This window comes from Mesoplodon densirostris, chromosome 1 (assembly GCF_025265405.1).
Source record: "Mesoplodon densirostris isolate mMesDen1 chromosome 1, mMesDen1 primary haplotype, whole genome shotgun sequence".
In the NCBI taxonomy this organism is placed as follows: domain Eukaryota; kingdom Metazoa; phylum Chordata; class Mammalia; order Artiodactyla; family Ziphiidae; genus Mesoplodon; species Mesoplodon densirostris.
In genome coordinates, this window is record NC_082661.1 from 81654731 (window position 1) to 81674676 (window position 19946).

Here is a 19946-nt window from a genome sequence, read left to right on the forward strand (position 1 = left end):
AAAAGTGAAGAGATATTGGAAGGGGTATTAAGCTGGGTATGGAATGAGCAATATAATCTTAGGGAATTAACAAAGTTGCATTTTGCCCCTTTGCTCACAGAACCCTACCCACATACCTGTGTACATCCATAGTGTTTCATTTCATCATGCCTTATATTACCTTCATTGGGGAAGGGGTTCTATATGGTACACATGTGACCATACATGGATGGAATATTTTACAGTGAGGATTACAAAGAGATGCATTTAGTTTTCCAGTGAGCTGAGAACAAGCACAGATGTGCAGAGACCAAGGACAGCCATAGAAGAATGCCAAAATGTAGACATTATTAACCTAGAGAATTCAATGATTTTTCCTTATAAAACTCTTCTAAAGAAAAATTTTATATAGAACATTTCTCTCTTAACCCACTTTTCCTAATCTACCACTACCTTGTGTTTCATCCAAATTTCTTTCTTTAAATAAAAGTGCATTCATAGTTATTCTACTCTCTACTAATCCGCAAAATTAGTCACAAACATTTCAAAGTTTTCTAAGATTTTTAACTAGTAGTAACTAAGAAAAACATTCTACAAAGGCACATAAGGAGCAGTCACAAGAAATCTTAAAACTTTTATAATAGTGTACCTGGAACTCACCTAATCTTACTAGGTAAGCTCTCTCTAAAGCTTTGGTATAAGACCTACTTGGCCTGTCTTAACTTGAGCTATTCCCATTAAAACTCTAAAAATGGAAGTTTTAGCCATGGCAATTAGAGAAGAAATAAAAGGAATACAAATTAGAAAAGAGAAGTAAAACTGTCACTGTTTGAACATGACATGATACTATACATAGAAAATCCTAAAAATGCCACCAGAAAACTACTAGAGCTAATCAATGAATTTGGCAAAGTAGCAGGATACAAAATTAATGCACAGAAATCTCTTGCATTCCTATACACTAACAATGAAAAATCAGAAAGAGAAATTAAGGAAACACTCCCATTTACCATTGCAACAAAAAGAATAAAATGCCTAGGAAAAAACCTACCTAAGGAGGCAAAAGACCTGTATGCAGAAACTATGAGACAACGATGAAAAAAATCAAGGAGAATACAAACAGATGGAGAGATATACCATGTTTTTAGATTGGAAGAATCAACATTGTGAAAATGACTATACTATCCAGAGCAAACTACGGATTCAATGCAATCCCTATCAAATTACCAAAGGCATTTTTCACAGAACTAGGACAAAAAATTTGACAATTTGTATGGAAACACAAAAGTCCCCAAATAACCAAAGCAATCTTGAGAAAGAAAAACGGAGCTGCAGGAATCAGGCTCCTTGACTTCACACTATACTACAAAGATACACTAATCAAGACAGTATGGTATTGGCACAAAAACAGAAATATAGATCAAAGGAACAGGATAGAAAGCCCAGAGATAAACCCACGCACATATGGTCACCTTATGTTTGATAAAGGAGGCAAGAATATACAATGGAGAAAAGACAGCTTCTTCAATAAATGGTGCTGGGGAAACTGGACAGCTACATGTAGAAGAATGAAATTAGAACACTTCCTAATACCATACACAAAAATAAACTCAAAATGGATTAAAGACCTAAATGTAAGGTCAGACACTATAAAACCCTTAGAGGAAAACATAGGCAGAACACTGGATGACATAAATCAGAGCAAGATCCTTTTTGACCCACGTCCTAGAGTAATGGAAATAAAAACAAAAATAAACAAATGGGATCTAGTGAAACTTACAAGCTTTTGCACAGCAAAGGAAACCATAAATAAGATGAAAAGACCACCCTCAGAATGGGAGAAAATATTTGCAAATGAAGCAACTGACAAAGGATTAATCTCCAAAATTTACAAGCAGCTCATGCAGCTCAATATCAAAAAACAAACAACCCAATCCAAAAATGGGCAGAAGATCTAAATAGACATTTCTCCAAAGAAGACATACAGATGGCCAACAAACACATGAAAAGATGTTCAACATCACTAATCATTAGAGAAATGCAAATCAAAACCACAATGAGGTATCATCTCGCACCGGTCAGAATGGCCATCATCAAAAAATCTAGAAACAGTAAATGCTGGAGAGGGTGTGGGGAAAAGGGAACCTGCCTGCACTGTTGGTGGGAATGTAAATTGATACAGCCCCTATGGAGAACAGTATGGAGGTTCCTTAAAGAACTAAAAATAGTACTACCATATGACCTAGCACTTCCACGACTGGGCATATACCCTGAGAAAACTGTAATTCAAAAAGATACATGTACCACAGTGCTCATTGCAGCACTATTTACAATAACCATGTCATGGAAGCAACCTAAATGTCCATCGACAGATGAATGGATAAAGAAGATGTGGCACATATACACAATGGAATATTACTCAGCCATAAAAAGGAACAAAATTGAGTTATTTGTAGTGAGGTGGATGGACCTAGAGTCTGTCATACAGAGTAAAGTAAGTCAGAAAGGCAAAAACAAATATGTACGCTAATGCATATATATGAAATCTAAAAAAAATGGTACTGATGAGCATAGTGGCAGGGCAGTAATAAAGACACAGACATAGAGAAGGGACTTGAGGACATGGTGGGGGAAAGGGAAGCTGGGATGAAGTGACTGAGTAGCATTGACATATATACACTATCAAATGTAAATGACACATATACACTACCAAATGTAAAATGTAAAATGGATGGCTAGTGGGAAGCTGCTTGCATAGCACAGGGAGATCAGCTCGATGGTTTGTGACGAACTAGAGGGGTGGGATAGGGAGGGTGGGAGGGAGGCTCAAGATGGAGAGGATATGGAGATATATGTATACATTTAGCTGATTCACTTTGTTGTACAGCAGAAACTAACAACATTGTAAAGCAATTATACTCCAATAAAGATAAAAAAAATAAAATCCTGTTATTTCAAGAGCTCTTGTCTTCCCTCGGATGTTTTCCTTTCTATCTCCCCCTTATTTCCTGTATTGCTTGTATTCTATTAGTAAGTGACAAATACAATATGGTAACAATGGTTATTTTGGTACATAAATCATTCAAATGAAATTCATTTATACTCCAGAGTACTGCTACACAGTTGTCAATCAATGTCTTCCTACTTCATTCTGCAAAATTTGCTAGGTCTTTTTTCATTTGTGTCATTTGAAAAAAAATGTCCAACAAGGTTCATTGGCCTTAAGATGAACAACTGTCAGCAGAGACATTCTTATGTCTCAATTTAGTAAAAGGTTTTGAAAGAGAGAGCAATTTACTGTATTTCCTGTAAATTACTATAACTTCCTTTTCACTGTGAAAATACAAATTGTGTTTTTATTTTAAGAGGTCAAGGAGGTAGTCTTCTTTAATCATCAAAAAGTTGAAATCAAGTAAACAATTACTGGCAGTCTAAGAAATTTAAAAACAGAATTTAAATTGTAGTTATGCAACAAAAACTAAAATTTCATTTAAAATATTCAAATAGGATAGAAATTTAATATTTGAAACATAGCTTATAGTTTAAAATTTATGTCTTGAATGTGGGGACTAAGATGGAGCCAATTGTGAAGGTCCATCCTATGTATTATTAAATATTGTTTGGGAGGCTGGTATATATTTGGGAGTTTGTGTAATAAGAAATGATAAATTTTTTCTAGCAGCAGTATTTCATATGAACATGTCTCCAGAGACACAAAAAATATTACTTTTTCTTTAATTGTAGGTTGAATGCAGAATTTATAAGAGTGAGAATTCCTTAAAATAATTAAACAAATTAGGCAAACTATAACATGTAAATAAAGTAAGCAAATTTTATCATTTAAATTAGTATTTTAAGTGATTTCTAATTTAGTGTGTTGAGAAAGATTTTGGAATATTGCTCTGTTATAATATGTGATATAGTCCAAAAGTTATGAACATTTCTACTTATACGTGGAATGAGGTTAATGTTGGAAAAGTAATAGTGAGTGTGAAATCAATGCTGAGGTATTTAAGATGAAATGTGATATTTTACAACTTACTTTCAGGTCAACCAAAAGTTTTTTTAAAAACTTGAAAAAATGTAATGGTCAGTAAGTATAAGAAAAGCTATTCAACCTCATAAATAAACAGAAAAAATGCTAATAATAACTCATATACAATTTTAAGCCCATCAAATAGCCAAATAATTTAAAAGTCTGAAAATACCAGCACTGGAGAGAACAAACACTACAAAGAAATTAAGTTTAGTGAACTAGAGTTAAGCATCAATGTGGATGAATATCGGGTATAAGAGTAAGGAAAGGGGTTTCCCTGGTGGCGCAGTGGTTGAGAGTCCACCTGCCGATGCAGGGGACACAGGTTCGTGCCTCGGTCTGGGAAGATCCCACATGCCGTGGAGCAGCTGGGCCCATGAGCCATGGCTGCTAAGCCTGCACCTCTGGAGCCCATGCTCTACAATGGGAGAGGCCACAACAGTAAGAGGCACACATGGTGCAAAAAAAAAAAAAAAAAAAAGTAAGGAAAAGAACTGCAGAGAATATGTATAGTAGCTAGTTACCTCTCCAGTGGAAAAAGTAGTATGTGACTCAAAAGGTGCTGGTAACATTCTATATCCTAAGCTAAGTGGTGTGTACAAGTCTGTTCTTATTATCATGCTTTAATTATAGATATTCCATATATACACTATTTAGAATGTATAAAGTATTTCAATATTATAGTAATTAAGAGACACATCAGAGGAATACCTGATTTATTTGGAAAAAAAAAAAAAGAGGCCAAAATGGCTCTGAATTCAAAACGAGACTCTGAACTCATCTCCTATCATGGGCAGACCAAAATTACAACTCTTTACAGAGCAACTATCTATGTGAATGACCTGGAGACTAACAGAAAAAAATATTTCAACAACTAAAGATATAAAGAACCACAATGAGATGGATGGCAGGACAGAGATGCAGTATAGTTAGGATCCACAACTCTGGGTGGCACCCCACAAATGGGAGGATAACTACACAAGGCTGGAGGAATCACAGGCCCTGAGTTCAGACTATACTACAAAGCTACAGTAATCAAAACAGTATGGCACTGGCACAAAAATAGATGCATAGATCAATGGAACAGGGCAGACAGCCCAGAAATAAACTCTACATTTCTATAGTTAACTAATCTACAACAAAGGAGGCAAAAATATACAATGGGGAAAAGATAACCTGTTCAATAAATGGTGCTCAGAAAACTGGATAGCTACATGTAAAAAAAATGAAATTAGAACATTTCCTCACACCATATACAAAAATAAACTCAAAATGATTAAAGACTTAAAGTAAGACTGGAAACCATAAAACTCCTGGAAGAAAACATAGGCAGTATCCTCTTTGATATCGATCTTGGCAATATATTTTTGGATTTATCTCCTCAGGCAAAGGAAATAAAGCAAAAATAAACAAATAAGACTACATCAAACTAAAAAGTTTTTGTACATGAAGGAAGGAAGGAAGCCATCAACAAAATGAGAAGGCAGCCTACTGAATGTGAGAAGACATTTGTAAATTATATATCTGATAAGGGTTAATATTCAAAATACACAAAACTCTCACAACTCAACATCAAAAAAAACCCCCATACAATCTGATTTAAAAATGGTCAGAAGATATAGACAGTTTTTTCAAAAAAGACATACAGATGGCCAACAGACACATGAAAAGATGCTCAACATCACGAATCATCAGGTAAATGTAAATCAAAACCACAATGAAATACCATCTCACATCTGTCAGAATGACTATCAACAAAACAACAACAAATAACAAGTGTTGATGAGGATGTGGAGAAAAGGGAGTCCTCGTCCACTGTTGGAGAGACTGTAAATTGATGCGTCCATTATGGAAAACAGTATGGAGGTTTCTAAAAAAATTGAAAATAGAACTATTATATGCCTGGCAATTTCACATCTGGGTATTTATCTGAAGAAAACAAAAGCACTAATTCCAAAAGATTTATGTACCCCAGTGTTCATTACAGTATTATTTATGGTAGCCAAGATATGGAAACAACTTCTCCATTGATAGATGAATGGATAAAGAATATGTGGTATATATGTACAATGGAATATTACTCAGCCATAAAGAGTGAAATCTTGCCATCTGTGAAGATAGGAATGGATCTAGAGGGTATCATGCTAAGTGAGATAAATCAGACAGAGAAAGGCAAATACTGCATGTTCTCACTTACATGTGGAATCTTAAAAAACAAAGCAAAGAAACAGAATGAAAACAGACTCATATTTATAGAGAACAAGCTGGTTTTCCCAGAAGAGAGTGGAGTGGGTGGTTGGTCGACATAGGTAAAGAAAATAAAGAGGTACAAACCTCCAGTGATAAAATAAATAAGCTACAGTGATATAATACACAGCATAGGAAATATGGTCAATAATATTATAATAACTTTGTTTGATGATGGTGACTAGACTTACAGTGGTGAACATTTCATTAAGTATGCAAATATCAAATCGCTATGTAGTACACCTGGAACTAACATAATATTATATGTCAACTATATTTCAATTAAAAAAAAAAAAAGTAAAGAGTAGTGGGTGGAAATTATCAATCCCAGCAAAGAGCTAGAGAGCAAAGCTCAGGGTAGACATAAAAAAATGAAGGGTTGAATGAAAATAAAATGCAATGTCTATGACTGCTTTAACAGTTTAATCTGTTATCTGAATAATAATAATAATATATTCTACCTGCCACAAGATTCTATAATCAAGGTGCTTTTCTCCATGATAATTTAATATATTTCAGAACACACTGTATTTCTACAGAGAGTATAAAAGGAGTAAGTTTTTATTTTGTTTTTCTCTTCAGTCATTCTTCAGATATGAAACAATTTTGTAGCATATTTTGATGATTATCATTAACACATACTTAGCTGGCCTTAGCTGAAGAGCCTTATAATAATCTGAGCTAACTAATTGGCTAATTAATTAATCACTATTTATATAATCACAGAGAATGACAAAATATACAAAACCAGTCAGAAAATATCCCTGTGCTTATCCCCATGGCTTTTAAGGCATTAACCATGAGATTTAAAGGCTGTAATAGGGGTTGTTTTCCTCCTTGCTGGGAGGTGACCAGCTTGACTGCTCTTACCAAAATATTTTCTAATATCTTATCTTTCTCATGGAGACAATTGCTACATCTTGAGTAGCAAAATGGAGCAACATGGACTTTGTGTTCTTCCCCTGGTGTATCAAGAGATTGCTCTCTGCTCAGTAATTATCTTAAGTGAGCACTCAAGTTAGTGTTAGATCCATTACTATTTAGCCTGTTTTGAGTGCGAATGAATTCAGGGAATGTCTAATCCTAAATTAAAATCTAGTTTGTCCTGAACAGAAAATCCTTACTTGGTAACAGGTCTTGTTTTAAAATATGCTTTTTAAAGAATAATAATTGATTAATATGCAGAAGACAGGTGTAAATGAAAGTATGCCTCTAAACTCCTTGTTTCTAACAAAAAATAGACACATTCACAATAACTGATGTCATCAAGAAAATAAATACATAAAAACTAAGTAAAATGCTCTGAGTAGAATATAATTTCTCAGTACAGTAACTAAAATGAAGATTTAGCTTCTTTGTTCATTTAATACTTAACCCCTATATATCATTACAAATTTCAGAAATATTTATAACATAGCATCATTTGGTACATCTCACAGTCATGTTAGGAGGGGGTCCTACTGCAATTCTTGTTAATCAAAGGGTCATAAATAGGATGGAAAAAGTTCAAAATGCCAAATTCCAGATGAAAGATTGTACCTTCTCTGCTGCATCAACACAGTGTGTCCCCAGTTAGACATTCCTTTAATTTAATTTTCCTGAGGACTGCTGGTACTTACTGAAGTTTTAGGCTTTCTTCCTTATAACCAATGAGAGCCTGAGGGGATGGCTAGCATCTCGGTACATGAAACAATTTTTCTCTGTCTGAAACTAACTTGTCATGACCTTGGGTTTATTACGGGATATCCAAAATGATGCATTCCACCTGTTTTCCTTCTTATTTGATTCCTTCCCTTTAGTTATCATAACTAAGATTTCAAGTATTAAGCTTGATGGCTTCTAAATCTATACTGCCACCTCTGATGGTTTCTGAAACTCTAGATCTATTTTTTCAAATGCCTACATCTGGATGTCCTATGTTGTTATTAGATCTTAAACCAAACTCCTCATCTTCCTAGCGCCTTTTCCTCTGCCCGATTCTGCATGTTTATGGACACACTCAGGCTAAAACCCATGATACTACGGCATGTGCACTTTTTTTTTTTTTTTTTGCTCCTTCACTGAGCATGTTTCCAAGTCCTGTCAATCCTGCATGGCCTCTCCCAGTCTCCCCTTTCCATTATGACTGCCACCAAGCTCTGTCTTGGCTCTGTCAGGCCAGGCTCTGTTCTATAAGCTTTCCAGTACTTATCTCATTCAGGGCTCATCCCAATACTAAGAACTGTGTTGCTTTCCATCGGTTCTACAGATTTGCAATCTGAGAATTGGAGAGGTTTTCAGACATGTTCGGGGTTAACGAGTAAGTGTAGATGTCCAGACCGAAACCCAAACACAAGGCACTGTATTCTAAAAGAAAGCTTAGACATTCAGGACAAATAGTCTGCATTTGCTCTGCTACTTACTAGCTAGATGTGTATCGATATTGCTATGCCTCATTTTACTCATTCAGAAAATGTACAAAATATTTTCTCTTAGTGTTGTTGTATTAAATGATATACTACCTGTTAATGATTATCCCAGTGCTTAGTGTCTTTTAATATGCTAAATAAATACTATTTTAAAACATGTATAGAAATTATTATGCCCATATAGTTGTAATAGGCTGTTTTAGGTCTTCTCAAAAATATCTCCCTTATTCAAACAATATATTTTTCTTCAATCCTAGATCTGATCATGTCACTGTCTGCCTTAAAATCTTCAGTGATTCTAATGGTATCCTTCTACCCAGAGAGCTCCATATTATGGCCACAACCAAATCTTCAGCATTTAGTCCCACTACTAGTTCTTATTTACTTTATCATCCAACTAAGACAGAAACTTAACATTTGTGCTGATAGTCTCAGCCAAGTCTGAGCTTGGGCTGACCTGCTGGTCAAGAATCTACTTCACCATCTTGATTTGCTAGTGTTCTGTCAAACCATCACAGAAGACTCAAATGTCACCTCCTCCAAGAAATCTCCCTAATTACTAGAAGAAGAAATATCATTTCCCTTCCTTTGTTCCCATTGCCCATAGTAATGTTGTCATGGCACATATTGTATTCTGCCTCGTAATGTTGATAATTGTGAATATGTCTTGCCTATACTACTGAAATCAAGAACCTAATATTTCACATATTTGTGTAAACTCTATAGTGATGAATAATATACAGAGCCCATAGGTGAGAAATAAGTGATTTGAGCATTGAATTAAATTATATTAAGTTAATATATAAACTGTAAATGTTTTTAGCTGAATGCCCAGTTTGGAAGAGAGATTACTGGTGTATATTTTCTCATGTTTTTCATTCTTGTCATTTAAAAGTGTACTTTCATAAAATTTTGACTTTTTTTTTTAAAGTGGAGAAAGACCCTATTTGCTCCATAAAGCAATATTTTTTTGGAAAAATAGGTTTTCCTTCCACTGACAGAGTTAAATATATGGCCACTTGAAAGAATTCAGAAGAAAAAAAAAACCTGGGACATTTCCATTGAGACTTTAGATGAAAGAAAGATAATTATAATTAAATATACCCTGTACAGTGGCTGTCCTCCTCCGAGTATATTTGAGGACAATATTGACTCTGCCAAAATACTTATATGTAGCTTCTCCTTCCAGTCAAGTCAAACTCTACTTACAAGAAGCATTTTAAATGCACCCCAATGTTCATAGCAGCATTATTTACAATTGCCAAGATATGGAAGCAACCTAAATGTCCATGAACAGATGAATGGATAAAGAAGCTGTGATATATATATATATATATATATATATATATATATATACACACACACACACAATGGAAAACTAATCAGACATAAAAAAGAACGAAATTTTGCCATTTGCAACAACATGGATGGACTTGGAGGGTATTATGCTAACTGAAATAAGTCAGACAAAGACAAATACTGTATGATACCACTTATATGCGGAATCTAAAAAATACCACAAATTAGTGAATATAACAAAAAAGCAGACACAGATATAGAGAGCAAATTAGTGGTTAGCAGTGGGGAGGGGAAGGAGGGGCAACATAGGGGTGGGGGAGTGGGTGGCACAAGCTATTGTGTGTAAGATAGGCTCCAGGATGTATTGTACAACATGGGGAGTGTAGCCAATATTTTGTAATAACTGTAAATGGAAAACAAACTTCAAAAATTGTATAAAAAATTTAAAAAATATATCTCCCAGCTGAAAAATAAATTAATTTAAAAAACATTTTAATTGGCACAGTAATTCTCTCTATGTTTATATAGAACATGGATCATTCTTTTTTTTTTTTTTTTTTTTTTTGCTGTACGCGGGCCTCTCACCGCTGTGGCCTCTCCCGTTGCTGAGCACAGGCTCCGGACACACAGGCTCCGCGGCCATGGCTCGCGGGCCCAGCCGCTCCGCGGCACGCGGGATCCTCCGGGATCGGGGCACGAACCCGTGTCCCCTGCATCGGCAGGCGGACTCTCAACCACTGCGCCACCAGGGAAGCCCTGGATCATTCTTATAAGTCTTTGATAGTACCTGCTTTTTTTTTTTTTGAGCCAATTGAGTATCTTCAAGTAGTACATAAACTTCTTGCATCTGGGCACCTAAGGAGGTTCTAAATGCAAGTTTTCCCTGGATATCTAAAGAATCTGAGTCAGTGTCAGGGATGTAGTTTCACACAAGTCTTGCTGATGGGTCCTCTCTCCTTTATAGGATTATTGTTGTGACTGAGTTCCTGCTTCCAGGTCTCTGTCATACCCTCTCTGCCAAACTCCATGTTTTCAAATTCCACCTCTTCCACTATCTTCTGTTCCGTTTTTTTTTTCTTTTCAGAAAGAAGACTTATGCCCACAAACCTAAACCATTCATTCTGCTGTGAAATATCCCAATAAATGTTGACCCCCATCTGCCTGGGCCACTGCCTAGCTCTTATGCTACACTTGCTGATTGCATGCTGGCTCACTTGCTTAGAAACTGCCGAGGAGCTTTCAGATGCTGCTTGATTAACTCTGATGGGCCATCCATCCAGTTCCTGCTGCCTGGACTGTCCTGCATTGTTGAATCTATACTGGTTGATAATGAATCAAATCTGGAGTCCAGCTACCACATACCAACCTTTCCTTTTAGGCTCTTTTTTTTGCTTGTGATTCCATTTATTCTAAGATATCACAGATTCTTTAAAAAATGTTTATTAAGTTGTCAAATATAACAACTTGTTTCAGTTACAATTGTAAAATGTTAGAAAACTAGTGTTCAATTGCCATTGTAGCCTCTCATCATCTCTGTTGATGGTCATAGAACCAATAACTTTCTATTTTCTTAGGTCACTTCTTTAAATATCATGAGATTTCTTTCTTTTTCTCTTCCAGCCCTTACTAAATCTATAACAAGGGTCTTAACTTTTCTTCTATGCTAGATTTCTTTTTTCCTATTCATAGTAATCTGGCTCCTGTTAAATATGGTAATTCCTACAAGTTTGAACTGGGATTTTATTTATATATTTACATTAATAATAAAAAACACCTTTCTCAAATATTTTCATCATATCATTTCCTTGTTTAAGAACAGTTTTCAAATAGCTATTGGGACTAACCAAAACTCATTTCTCTGTATTTTAAGACCCTCTATTAACTGTCTTCTTTAAATCTATTAACTTAACATCTCTGTTTTAGTCATTCAATTTGCACAATTTATTACTTTTGCACTATAAATCTTTGAACCTATGATTTTCAGTGCAGGAAATATGGAGTCAAACAACTGCATAAAGACTTCCAAATTAAGACACTGGTAAATTGATTTACCTGGACCAAACCTTAATACCAATATAGATCCATTAAAAACACTACGTGGGGGAAAGAGTCAAATGAATTAGCCAGCTAGCCACTTATTTTGGACTTCAGGTTTATAACATAGATTTTTTCCCCCTATTTTTACCTCTGACTCAAAATATACATATCACTTGTTTTGAGACAAAACTCAAAACTATCCTTAAATTGTTCTTTTTTAAAGTAATAAGTTCAATTCTGAGACTAATTAGTTCTGCACTCACCAAACAGTTAAAAAACAGTGTAATGCTTGTCAATAAAATATTTTCAAATCAGGTCTAAGATTACTTATTACATATGTTGAGATAATTAGTTGTATGGGAAAAAACTGTTTCACCACCTAATTTTGGAGCTGACTCATGCACATGAAGATGATAAGTGACAGTTAAGGTCAGTGATTATTTAAGGACACAGTTTCAGCTTGGGTCATTAGGGCATCTGTTGCCTTCTCATAAGAAGTTGGACTTGAGATAGCTTTTGAAATATGAGTAGATTCAAGGAAAGTAGTTTAGTAAAGGCTTAGAAGCTGAGAAAAGAGGTGAACATAAACAATATCAATCCATCTCAGGGGAATAGACAGTGGGCTAACCTAACAGAAACAGTGTATATTGAGTAGTAGTAAAAATAGATGTTGAAAAGGTAAATTGAGCCGGATTACATAGGACCTTAAAATAAAGTCTGGATTTCTCAGGCAAATAATGTCTTAAATATAGTCTTATACAGAGTAGATGTCCAATGAATAAATGGATGCATTTCTTCAAGAAATCTAAAGACGTATAAAATGTTAATAATGGTGTCTTGTTGCCAACAGAGAGAATAATGACAGGTCAACAGAATTGATGAAAGCACCAGAATTATTTATAGCATCAATAATATATTTGATTTCATTTCCAGTGTGGAAGCTTACATTTACCATCGAGAAAGAGCATTTATTCTGTCTTAGGGAAACTATGTAAAATGAACATATTTTCTCAATTCTATCAAATTTCTATGACTATACCAAGTGTTAACAACTGAGGGTAAAACATTGTTCATAGAAATCAGGTTAGTGGTCTCCAAAAAGACTTTATAAATTACGTTTTTAATAATCAGGATGGCCCTTTATTATTTTACTTTTCTCTAAAAAATGCATTATCACTCAACTGATATCACTTTGGGAATGAACATTACCTACACGTAAGTAAGGCCATGTTGAAAACAAGAGTTGCTTTCAAAACCAAGAAAGAGTAAATTCAAGTGTATAAGACATCACCCTCCATAGGGTGATGAAGGTCATCTTGCTAATAGAGCTTTAGATTTACAGGAAGTATTTCATGATGGCCTTGAGGACCACACAGAAATATTAACAAGTGAAAACATGACGATATTTTCTGACTTCATTCATAGCTAATATTTCACAATCTTTTAAAATACAATTAGTTTTTACAAGTTTCTAGACATTAAATTTCTCTCATATCTTGAATTTTTAGATACACAGTGAAATTTAATTAACAGTCAGATGACAGTTACTGAAACTGAGCTTAATTTTGCTTGCCTTAGAAATGGACATATTAATTTCTATATCAGTGGCTTTGGTCAGATGAGGGCATGATGAAATAAGTTAAAGCACACAAATCTCAAAAAAAAAAAACTAGATATATTGTAGTTTAGATATGGCAGAACCATGTAGTGGAAAGAATATGGACTTTCAAGTTCAGTTGAAAAACTTGCATTATTTTCACTGCATCAAATTCTGTGCCTTAAAAACACTAATTCTTTAACAGTATGATCCAGAATCTCTACCGCAAAGTGAGAAAATTGGCTCAAATAATAATATGCGGGTATATGTTTTGTCCATAGAGTGAGGTGGTGCTGCAGTCAAGGCCATGTTTGAATTTGTTGTTGATTGCTCCCAGCTATGTGCTCCCAGTCCAATCATGGGAGTGGCCTGGGGAAGGTCCAATCATGTGCATAGCCAAGGTTTTTCAACCCTAACCCTCCAACTTTCCTCAATTTGTTCTACTGAGGAACAGCATACTTTTACTCTCTAATTTAGAATAATATAGAAAAAATGTCACTAGCTATCCAATACCCTCGCTCTGGAAAATTTGGGGAGATTTTGAGGGAGGATAGATTTCTCCTCATCTATCAGTGTGTAAAGAAATCTTACACCACCAGAAAAGGAACATGAGGATGAAGAACTGGTAGTATGCAGAGCTTTTCTACACACAGTTCAAGATTCTTTCCCACAAAATCATATTTATCCAAAAAATAATAGTCAAAAGAGAAATCAAGTTCCCAAGACTAGAACTATAATTTGTATATTGAAAAACAGTATTCCCTATTGACCTATAAGTAACCCAACAAGTTATTTCAGTTCCAGTCAAGTTTCTGATATTCTTTGGTTAATAGTTCTGAGCAAGAACCAGATACAACACCCAAAGGAGCAGAAAAGAGTATTTTCTTCAAAGTGACAGTTAACTTAGCATGGGCACATGTGTGTGTGTTTGTGTGTGTATAGAATATACAATTAGTATACATGTGCACATACATACACACTATATATATATCTATATATACACACATGCAACATTTCTGATTCTTTATCTGTCTGTGGCATTGTTCCAGCCTTTGTTAAATTTCGGTATTCTGTTATTTTGTTTGGGGTTATGTCACTCAAGAAGTCCTCAGTAAGCCTTGAATATTAGATGAGTAGTGGTGAATAGCTATTTGTTTTCTATTGAGAATAAGTGATAGAGCTGAATTTGAGGCAGAAAAATTTGTTAATAGTTATAAAGAACTTTTTCAATTCATACAGTTTATGAGACTAAAATTAGGAAACTTTTCCTTTCAGGGTTTCAGGATAGGAATCACTCAGAGGACCATTTGAAGCATATGACCTTGCCTTAAGTTTTTGATTTTAAAATTAAAATAAAACTAGAATTTACATTAATTAAAAGGAATAGTAAATACAAAAAAAGCGTAAGTAAAAAAAAAAAGAAAAATCTAGACAGAATTCAAGAGGGATTACTTAATCCCTTTACTACAATACCCAAAATAAAATATTTGGATCCCAGTCAAGTGATACTTCATTCAGTGGCTCATTAAAAACAGAGTTCACTGGTCCACACATATTTTGAAGATTTTTAAAAAGTTAACTTATTTCACTGGTTTTAATAATATTTTATTATAATGGTCATAAGGTGTTAAGATGGGGGGAAAAAAAGCTATTATATTGAGGTTTCATCTTTGGAGGATAAAAAGCCTAACAGCAGAAATACAAAAAAGATGACATGATCTTAACAATCTCTAGTTCCTTTATTATTCTAAGCTGTGTTCTATTATTTTTGTTTATATGCTTGCTAAAATTACTTGTTCACAGAAAGAACTTAATTGTATATAAAACAAGATAGGCACAAGTGAAGACCTTGAATCAAGATGATAAAAAAGGGAATTATTCTCAGAATTACCTACCCACCTTAGTAAAACATATTTGACTCTTCCTTTATCTGATAGCAATCACAGGGTGAATTTGTTATACTGAAGCCAATTTGACCTTAGCCTAGAAGTGTTACCAGTTAACACTGCTGTGTTACCCAAAATGACGTGATAATAGAGATAGTGATGGTAGATCCTGAGGTCAAGTCCAATACCACATCCCCTATAAAACTTTTTTTTTATATCTATATTTACAAATGTATGAACATTTCATATAGACAAGCACTATGCTTACTTGTTATATAAAAGTCTTGGGCTGCTTCTCTATCTTATATTTTAACCACCATTATCAAACCTAAGTAGGGCAGGAGGATCTGTCCAGTGATAGATTTTCATGACTGCTACAAACTGCAATGTGTGTGGAGTAATGGAGGCTGTTCTATGGGGTGCTGGCTGGGATGGGCAAAATCTAAAAGAGGCAAGGAGATTAAGTTCAAATACTCTTTGGGATATTTTAGTTCTATGTCCCTCTGAAGCATTTTGGGGGTGGGTGAGGAATGGTTAAGGCTTAGTTTAAATTTTACTTTTAATGCTTATTTTATCTCAAATTTACTGCATCTTAAAGTTTTGAGTAATTAGAAGTCTAAAATATTCAAAATTCTATTTCATCAATACCACCGAGTTAGTGAAAGAAAAATAATCATGTGATTTATAAATGTTCTTACCTTCACATCTTTGACGTTCATCCTTGTTCCTTCCTTCCCAACAAATATATCATCAATGTCCACAAGGATATACCTGTCCAAAGACAATGTCAGCCTCTTCCCTGACAAGAAGGAGATGGCATCTATGAAGATGAGTTTGTGAAGCCAGAAGTTTAAGTTGTTGCCAAAGAGAACTCGCTGAATTCCATCATGAAGCCCCAGATCCTGAATCACCGTCGCATAGAGTGGTTTGCTGGAGAAGGATGAAAGGGATTTTTCTGTCTGTAATTCAGTTAAAAGCACAGGCTGGTAGGTTGAATGATTATACTGGAAAACTGTCCAGTCTTCCCCAGGAAGAGGGCCTTTCTCAACCTTAGGGGCTTTGGTAATATGCAGCAAAGGAGACTGAGCGTTGACAAAACAGTCCTTTAGAGCTAGATTATTGAAAAGGTTTAATGGAAAACCTTTTAATTGTGTACTTGGTGAGCTGTTTTCATTGGCTTTATGAAAACCAATTATACTAACACTGTATTCCACACAGTATTTTTCTAAAAGCTCTCGATTCCATGAGTCCATGCTGACATACTTCAGAATATTTTCATAAATAACTAAAATATATTTCCCTTTGCCATTATCTGTTAGAGGGGGTATGTCTCCCTTGCCAGGGGCGATGACCATATGGAACTGAAATCGGCTGGACTCCAAGATAGCAATAATATCTTGACCAAGTTGAGAGTACTGGCTCTCCACAAACAGGAGGACAGTAGGATCAGTTTTGGATGTATCAATAGGTTTAACTGTCTTCAGCTCCACTGACCGATATGGTAGGATTTTAACGTCAGTACATTCTGCTGCTGCAGTGGTTTCCATAAGTGTCATTTCCTGTTTATAGCCAGAGTAGAGGAAATAGGCAGAAATGACAATGCTCACCAAGCAAAAGGTGGCTAAGAGAACAATCAATGTTCGAAAACTTCTCCGAAGCTTCACAATAAGATTCATTTTTTAAAATACTGCTTTGGAAGCTTTTTCCAAGTTCTTTTCCTAAAGTGCCATCATAAATAAAGTATGAAATGGTACAAATGCTACTTCCCACAAGTTCATGTAACCATTGCAAACCATGTAAAATGTTTGATGGGATTGCAAGCAAGTTAACGTTGGAGGACAGTGGACTAGGAAAGCAAAAGTTGAAGAGATTTTGAATATGTCCAATACCAAAGGTTGCTGTAGAGTCCTCTAAACATTACCTGAAAAAGAGGAGAAATATAATGACTAAAACAAAAATAGTAATATAAGTATTTACATGTATACCTATGCTGATATATAAGAAACATACATATTAAAGATAAAGTTAGTATGTGAATATGCTATAATATTAATAACCCAATGTTTACAGTCTAGATTTTACTACTTAGAATGTAGTAGAATTTTTTCATGCCTTCAAGAACATAGACCCTATTTAATTTTGCCAAAATATCCATCTATATAGAAATACTGATTGAGATAATTTTTCAAATTAGTCACTTCAAAAAAAAAAAAGAAGGTAAGAAATAAAGTTTTAGTGTACAATGGTAAAACCATAAAACTTATGGTAAAACCATAAAACCATAAATGGTAAAACCACCTTTTTTAAAACCATAAAACTTGCTTCTGCAAGGCTGGTAGACATAAACATACACAATTAGGAAATCAGGTATGCGTGTGGGGTTTGGAGCACTGCTTTTAAGTATCACTTAACATGCTTTTAAGTATCTACTTAGTTATCTGGAGTTCTAAGGTGAGGGGATGATTTTGTCTCAAATACATAGTAGTTACAGGTTTTTCCCTTTAGTAACATTCTTTTCTGAAGTCACAGGGAGACACTTGGCCTTCTTCAGCATAACAGCCAAAATAGAGAGGATTTCTCTTTCACCATTCTTAGAAGCAAAGTGAGAGAGAAGCTAGGGAGAAAGAACAAAATGAGAAGAGGATCTTAAGATCTTTTTAATGAAACAGAGACCAGAAACCTAGATGAAAAGAAAAATCTTCACATGTTTTTCTCAAAGCACATTCCTAAATTTGGCTGATTTCTCTAATTAGAATTAAAATTGTTTTCGATTATTACATTTTATCCAACAATCAAGTGTTCTACTTCCCTAATCAATTTCTTTTAAAAAGAAAAAAAAGTAGAAAAAAGAAAAAAAATTAGAAAGCATTAACCCCAGCTTTCCCAAATTGCTTCGCCACAAATGGACATAATTTTCCATTATTTTTGACTCTGATTTTTAGTGAATTCCTTCCTATACAAATTTTCTTCATTCTCCTAAGAACTGTGTTAGAATAATTATGGAATTTTCTATTTCCCAGTTTGCATCCTAGGAAAGTAACCAAGATAGGTTATGTTTTTAATCTGTGATACATATACTTTAAGGTGTGTATTACTGATGTACTATATCATAGAGAATCAAATTAGAGTGTTTTGTAATATGAGTTGTATATTCCATCACACTGCAAATATTTTGAGTTTCTTTTTTATTTTTTAATTTGAAGAAACTGAATAATGATTAAAAGAATATTAGATTAAATGATTAAACATCATATTATATTGCTTTATTTTTGTGTTCTGAAACACATTTTTTCTACTTAGTAATTTAAATTTTAAAAATCAACAGTAAGTTGAAATAACATTTGTTTTTGTCTTAGATTTTGGAAAAAAAAATTAAAACAATCTCAAAGGTACATGCATTAAAAAGTTTAAATTTCTACCAAACATTTTGCTTCTTCAGATTCCAAATATATAAGCAGGCCTGAATTTTCCCCTTTGAAATAGTGAACCAATTAAAAAAATCTTTCTAGTAATTTCAAATTAACTTTAAAAGAAAATTAACTCCACATGCTAGGGACTTACTAATACAATGTTATCAGACATAATTTTTAAGATAATTATTTGCTCCCCCAAAACCTTTCAATTTTTTAAAAGTTCTGTTCCCTTTGAATACACTGAATTATTATTTTACTAAAAAGAAATAAAATACAGTGATAAAAAGGCTTAGGTTTGGTATAAAATATATAAGCCAATTACGTTCTACCCTCTACTTTTATGTACGTTTGAAAATGTTCATAAAGTACATTTTAAAATAAAAATCAAATTAAATTATATATATAAAATAAATATTGAAAGAGATTTGGAATTTGCCAAAGAAAGTTATCCAGTCTTTATTATATTCCTTCCCAGACTTCTCCAAGCTCATGTATTTGATTAAAAAATCCATTTAAGGAGACATGGAATCAGTCCCACTCCCACCCACCCCCCTCGCATCACTCCACAAAAGTAGAAATCTAATCCACATACTTTGGTGGTTTGTTTAGTATTTTCAGAATGCATTCAATCAGGAACTTGAAAAGAAACTAAGTGCATGCCAAGTTAATATTTGTTAAATCCTTATCTATTCTGACATCACAAATGTGACTTTTATTTTTGAATGTACAAAGTATGAGATGTCAGTTTTGCATATTAGAACAGCTCATTCTAATATGCAATAGTGAAAAGGAAATAAAAAAGCATATGGAACTAGAATCTGCCAACCAAAAGCATAAATAAAATTTAAATGTGACATTTATTTAAAATTAATAAGTTCAGAGTTAGAAGAATGATAGATGCAGATTACCACCACTGTAGATATATGTTTGACTCTGTGTTTGTGTGCATGTATGTGTGTGTGTTAATCAAATGAGTTATACTTCCCATTCAATCCCGTTTATTCTTCCTTAGCAAAAACTGGCCAGTGGAGGTGAGGAAGCCTG

General features: G+C 34.2%; 1 protein-coding gene across 2 annotated transcripts in view; it reads right to left on the reverse strand.

Moving 5' to 3' along the window:
* The window catches only part of LOC132483405 (bifunctional heparan sulfate N-deacetylase/N-sulfotransferase 4), a 244592-nt gene extending 227427 nt beyond the window's left edge, over nucleotides 1–17165 (reverse strand). For both annotated transcript variants that reach the window (XM_060088706.1, XM_060088700.1), the window contains exon 1: nucleotides 16188–17165. In XM_060088706.1, the coding sequence (XP_059944689.1) occupies nucleotides 16188–17165 (978 nt within the window). The remainder of the gene's footprint in view (nucleotides 1–16187) is intronic.
* Between the last annotated feature and the right edge of the window lie 2781 nt (nucleotides 17166–19946).